At 38.3% G+C, this 6,875-nt stretch overlaps 1 protein-coding gene across 1 annotated transcript; it reads right to left on the bottom strand.

Moving 5' to 3' along the window:
• Positions 1–6,523, bottom strand: jpt2 (Jupiter microtubule associated homolog 2). Its single transcript, XM_088322311.1, has 5 exons — positions 6,354–6,523; positions 3,837–3,988; positions 2,911–3,062; positions 2,691–2,727; positions 1–1,134 (listed from the first exon to the last, which is right to left on the bottom strand). Exons 1-5 carry the CDS (start codon positions 6,407–6,409, stop codon positions 866–868), a joined length of 666 nt encoding a protein of 221 aa, XP_088178437.1. The 5' UTR covers positions 6,410–6,523; the 3' UTR covers positions 1–865.
• Between the last annotated feature and the right edge of the window lie 352 nt (positions 6,524–6,875).

A 6,875-nucleotide genomic window follows, 5' to 3' on the forward strand; every position in this document is an offset into this window, starting at 1 on the left:
CAAATGAAAAAAATTTTTATTGCAATAAACAGAATTTGAATTCTGCTGCACTCATTGCTGCGAGGCACATAAACACACAGGAGTCAGGCTGGTGTCAGAATATCTTAAATGTGCATCATGAAATGGGTGAGGAGGTTTCACCGAAAAGAGATCACCCACAACTTGTCCAGAATTCCCCCGTCTCCAACTGTTTTAATTTAAAACATAAACAGAGGCCATCCCGAGAAAAAAAAATAAGGCCCGCTCTCGGATAAAACAAGCAATGAGGCAACGCAGAAAATACACATTCGCGTAAAATCTAAAAGAAAAAAATCCTTAGACTGCAAAATTATGTCTAACAACCACATTTGTCTTCAAATCAATGTATTTTGTTCCCTGAAAAGTCAGTTCTGAAAGTAGACCTTTCCTGTCAGGCACAATTGAATGACAGTAGTAAGAAGGCAAAAAGGCTACTGACATAACTGCTCTCATATTTGGTTGCCAGTAAGCAAATGACAAGTATAATTTCAAAGGTCACCTTATTTCATACAGAAGAATAGGAAGGGTTGGAAAAAAGGCCAAATTTTAAGGTATGTGGGTTTGGTGAAAATATAGAATTGAGATAAAACAATTTCACAATGGTGTGATATTTGATTGAAAATGCAGTGATTGTAATATGCAGTTTGGAGGATCGAATTGAAGTAGGAGAAGTGAGGGGAGTGCAACAAACTGTGGATGACAGATCAGTCCGTTTTTGATTTTGAGAACAACGGATCTCCTGATGTACAAGTGAGACAACCATGAAGGTGGTGGGTGTTGGAATGAGGAGCGATGCATGGAGTAGCAGAGGAAACATATCAAGAAAGACCGACGTGGGCTCAACTAATCAGTAGAACACCACACTGGACTTTCCTCCTGGGGGGTTAAGGACTCTGTTGTGAGAGCGAGGCTTGGGGCCCAGGTGGGGCTCGTGATTTTTCAGGTCATCAGTGGGTAGAGTGGATGAGGGGCAAGAGGAGGGGGCAGGCTCGAGTGGAGCTGGAGCAGCAATGGGCTCTTCCTCCGCTGCTGGCACAATGTCTGGTGAGGCAACTTGCTCTTTAACTTCAGGTTGGATGATGTCGACTTCGGGCTGGCTGACCTTGACTTCAGGTTCTTTAAAATGAAAAATATGGATGATGAAAATGCCAGAAGGTGGAGAAAAAACATCGTTGTGGAAAAGCTTCAAATAATAAGACAACTATACATGCTTGGACACAAAATAGAAAGTCCATGTTATGCCATTTCACCCCTCACTCGAAGAACTCTAGCACAGGGATGTCAAAATAGGTCTGTCTGGGGCTTTACCATTCAGCCTACATTACGAACTTACCCTACATATTATAATTACAGATGACAAGGGATCTTTTCTCAAAACCAGACATTTATATACCTGCAAACACTACCACTTTACGCGTTAGACTCACACTTTTTATTAATTTAAACAACAACAAAAAATCTTGACTCAAAAATAGTATTTTAGTCTACAGCTGTTGTTTTGTAATTTGGTTTAAGTTTTATATGTGAATAAAACTACTTAAAATAGCATTAGATTTCCGTTTTGGTAAATGTTTGGCACATAGTTTTAAAGAAGCACATGTTTAATTGTATATATTCTGGAGACAGATCGTGTTTTGCCTGTAAAAATAGTGCACAACAAACTCTACCGGTTTTTAATACCTTTTGGCATGTATGCATTTGGTCACAAACAATGGTGAAAAAAGATGTTTATGTTTGGCATTCAATGTGTTTACTGGTTTCTTTTAACAATTGAGTGAATGTGGTTTTACACCTGAATCAAAGGGCTATACAAATAAGCATGACTTGACCACGCTGTACAAACTAAACACTGCCCTCTGGCGGCAAAGCTTTTGATAGAAATGACCTAGAGACTCTTCTGACGACATACTTAGAAATTTATGTTGGGCCCTATTAAATCATCCAATGGTTGTCATGCCTACTCTAGCAGGTACAGAACTGCAAACGGGCACTTATCAATTTTTCAAAGTTCTGTTTTAATGAGTTTGAAATATTTTATTTTGTGTAGGAAAATCTAAAAGTTTAATAGTCTTTTATTGCAGACAGAGCTGGAAGACAACATGATAAAGGGTCACAGTTTTTCATAATTCTGATGATCAATTAAATGTGTGGTTAAAATATATATATTTTTTTAAATCCACGTTTGTCTGTATATAATTATTTTTTCTGGAACAATTTTTCAACACTGGAACATGTTGAATTCAGAATTTGTCTCAACAAAATGAACAAGCAAAAGCCCAATTTAGTCAGCAATAGATTACACAGTAAAGTTGTCGTTACAACGGCTTTGTTTTCGCCTGAAATACAAAATATTTGACCTGAAAGTCAAGTCACACTCTTAACAATAAACACTAGTTTGAAAAACACAGAACATTTCATTTCTCAATAAATTAATAAAGAACCAATGCGTAAATTTGTTGTTTACCACCATACTAAACAGCAAAAAAATAATTGTCAAAATTATCTAAAAATCTTCACCCACACATTCACAGAATAACTAATGCACTTTTTTGGCATGAGGATTGTTTGCCTTTTTAATCTGTATTACCCGTCAAGAAATGCAAAAAAACCTCTAGCTTGATGAACACATTTTCTATTTGAAATGAATGATATCCTTTGCATTTGATCCTCACCTGGTTGTTGGGATTCAGGTCCTACAGTTAGATTGTCCTGGAAGAAGGAAGAGAAAAAACCCATCAAACTATTGACAGTAAGGGAGCCTGCGGCACAACAGCAAAACAATCGGGAAGTTTCAACTAGACTTTCAACCATTAACCGATGTGGACCATCACTAGAAAGGCTGATTGGATTCATCCAGGAGAGATAGAAATAAAAATTTCAAGGACACGTCACCTTTGGCTTATTTGGATGACTTTGGCTTGGGCTGTGGACTTCTGCACTATCCCCTGACACAAATATGTTGCTGGTTGGTCCACCTGGAGGAAGGGGTCTCTGTGGTTGGACTGGAGGTTCGGGTTCTCCAAATATCCCACTGCTCTTACCACCTATAAAACACCATACATAACTGCCATGTTACGGAGTACTAAGTGAGGCAATATCTTTGTTCATCTTTCTTTTTCCCCCCCGTCCTTCCCAGACGTAAATATATGTGCTATTTTGGAGATTTTAGTTTCACGAACAAATTGCACTTCAAAGTTAGAATTATTAGAATTACTCAATTACATATTTACTGCAAAAGAGTTTCCCACAATAGAAATGAAAACACATCCAAGAGGATACCCTGGTACATGCGTTCTTATAAATGTACCCCAATATCATAAATACTATTAAGGCATTATGTCGTATTTATATAAGGAGATGTTGTAAATACCACAATCGTGGCCTGTGCAACCCTTTGTGATCAGGGGCTATATAAAAAAATGTGACGGGACATAAATGTATTTTTATTTGTTTCACATTTCATTCAATACGGTCTTATCCTAAGTAGCTTGGTACCAAGATAGCTTAAAAAAAAAAAAAACATGATCAATGTTATAGTAAATATTTAATCTTTACAGCCGGGCTTTGTTTACTTAGGTATGATATTAATACTATGACCTCTTGAGGACTTGTCATATTGGGTCTTATTCTGCACAGAGCCTCATTAATGACTCATGACTAAAGATAGCATTCTAAAATGTCAAGAAAAGAGAGGGATTTTGTTCAAGAGCAGAACAAAATGATGTACTGTATTGTCCCTAAAAAATAAAAAAGTAAAAATCGCATGAAGGTAACAGTTTTCGCACATTACCTCTTTTCCACATCCTTTGCACACTCACCTGGAGGATTGGTGCGCCTAAATGCAGTCTGGGGCTCCTCCGGCGAGCCAAACACATTGGAGGCCATTTTATTTGGTCTTCTAGATTGGGGGGCTTCCTCTTCATAGCCACCAAACAGATTACTAGAGCCCCCTCCGGGAGGTCGCAGCACCCTGAAGAGGACAGATATTCTTTTCTCAAAATTCGAGGGGAAGTAGAATTGTGATCCAATTATATGAAGTCCAACCTGTTTAATGTGGGCTCAAAACATAAATACCAAGTAATTATCAATCTCAGGGTTCAGTTGTTTTGTCAGATGTCATGATTGACACTATTATGTTTTGTTTTCTTCAAATCTGTCTGAAGAAAACACTTTCTGTAGGTAAAATGTCAGTTAAGAACTGATAGCTACCAGTTTTTATCCATCGCTGGAGGCAGCCATTTTGAAACTTGCTGTTTTGTGCTAGTGTGACCACAGTAACTGGGCTAGTATCCCAATCATATTCCTGCTTCACAAAGCAGGTAAACTGAGACTGTTTTTGAGCAGAATACTGCACAACTTCGAAATAAAAACTTTAAAATACAAGAGATGGGTTAAGAGGAAGTGGACGTTACTTCATAACTCATATTTTTAAGAACACATTAACCAACATGTTACGTGTAGTCTAGTGGCTCATACAGCTTTTGGGTAATCATTTAGGCTGATGTTAGCTTTGAAAAATACAATTAAATCAAGTTAACAGCACTGATTGTTATGCATGTAGCTTTTTCCCCTCTCACCAGTTGCCCATTGATCACTGAAAACAAAACTCCTCGAAATTTCTTCGCTCAGGTCAAAGAATTTACAGACAATTTTAAATCTTAAAATATTGCGCTTGGTACAAAGGACCTTAGAAAGGGGCGTTAAAGTCAAACGGATGGAAGGCCAAAATAAAAAATTATCTCCAAGCTACAAGGGTCTGACTGATGCGGAATAGTTTTTAAATCACACATATAGTCTTAAACCTATATGAACTTACGTAAAAGCTAACAATTATCCAATATGATCAGATAAATAAAGCTTGGTTTGCTTTTGGACTCGGTCAGCAAGCTTTACTTTTTAACAGGCATAAAAGACAAATGTCCTTCGTTCAAAAGTCCCCACGACATTAGCATTAAATGAAAGGAGCTGGTATTATTCAGGCACTATTAGCAGCATACATTCTAGCAAAATTGGGCTGAATTCACTTCAAAAGAAAAAAATATAGCAATTTTCCACCATTCACCACACTAAGATAAAATAAAGTGCAAAAAGAGGTAACGCACAGTAAAAATAAATACACAACGATTCTTGTATGATACAATAATTTGTCAAGTTCATCTCAAGTGCCAAATAAAACCTTGAGGGCCCGATGTGGCCCGCACACATGAGAAGCTTAATGTAGTCATATTTTTCTGCCAAATTGGTCCAAAAGACAATCAGTGTTATTTGCAACAGACTAGAGTCGATGACTTGGATTCTCACGATTCAAAATATTCCATGCTGTTTTTCATGTCATGAATTCCAAATTGCCAGGTTTGAAAGATCCGAGTGATATGTCGAAGTGTCCTTGGGCAAGACACTGAATCGCTAATGCCCCCGATGAGCAGGTAGTTGCCTTGCATAGCTGACGCTGCTATCGGTGAGTTAGTAAGTGTGTGTAAAAAGGGAAAGTGTGAAGCTCATTGTAAAGTGCTTTGGGAGGTTTTCCTTGACTTGAAAAGCGCTATATAAATGCAGAACATTTACATTTACATCAGCAGGTGTGCCTAGAAACACTACCGGATTCCACTCAATGTGTAGGAACATCACTGCAAATAATGTATAATTCTAATCTAACTAACTATGCACGTACAGTATCAAACAGGCACGTGATATAAAAGGCCCACCACGCATAATTTCAGTAAAATGGGGCCTTCATGCTTAATAGATGATCAGGTTTCAGTCAGTCGGTTTTATTTCATTTGAGTTTGCGATTTTATTTGGACAAGGTTGCTGTATCTTACAGCCTCAATGCTAAAGAAAATGGGCAGCTAAGTTAACAGCGCATAGTGCAGACAGTTCCACGCTGACAGACAACATGATCATATGGTCAGAAACGGCGCCATTTAGCGACCGAATATGCGAGACTTTCCCAAGTTAAAACAAACCAGCTCAAATGTACAAAAGGCCCGATTTGCAGACCAAAAGAAATGGAGTTGGGCGAATCTGCATTGTTTTATAGGGAACAGAATACAGTAGTATCGTAGCCCACACACAAAGACGGGAAAGAAGATCCACACTTCCGCAGGCGCAGAAGACAACGCCTGCTTACTTTAACCTCGAAGCCATTTCTAAACGTATTCACAATTCATTTTATGTCAGTTTAGCGATACTCAAAACGACAATATTGAGAGAAGACCTAAAACGATCTCCACTGAAGAAGAAAAAACCGCCGCCATCTAGGGTGTGTGTGTTCAATTCACATGACTAGTCGAGTAGTTACCGAATCTTAAATAAACCTATTCACCATTATTTACCTTGAACTCGGTTTTGAGCCAGTGTCCAAACCTTGAAACATGTTTGTCGAAGTCATCGTGTTTCTCTTTGCAGACTTCAAGTTACAACTCTGCCAACTGGACGACTTGGAAGTTCCTCTTTGGTCTCGTCTGCTCCCACCCAAAGTCCTTAACAAAGAGTATCAGTCGAAGCGAGAGTGACATCGCAAGATATACGGTGACTCGTGAAGCTGCTGTAATGGGTTGGCTTTTTTACACCATACAGCCCGCTGAGACAATAAAGTAACATTTTTTTTCCAGGCTGCGACAATGTTTCTCAATCGTTTACGTCAAGGCTGCCAAATTACTTATCATCAAAATTAAATTATATTATATTTGCCGACGAGTCAACACTCCAGGCCCGGGTACAGGAACTGTAGGCAGAAATGATCATAGAACTTTACAAAGTAAAAAAAAGGTTGGTTAATAAGAAAACTATTAAATCAAATAAAAAAAGGTTTTGGTATTTGGAAACACCCCCCCCCCCCCCAAAAAAAAATTACA

The sequence above is a fragment of the Urocampus carinirostris genome, chromosome 1 (genome assembly GCF_059441175.1).
Source record: "Urocampus carinirostris isolate Australia breed hairy pipefish chromosome 1, RoL_Ucar_1.0, whole genome shotgun sequence".
NCBI lineage: Eukaryota > Metazoa > Chordata > Actinopteri > Syngnathiformes > Syngnathidae > Urocampus > Urocampus carinirostris.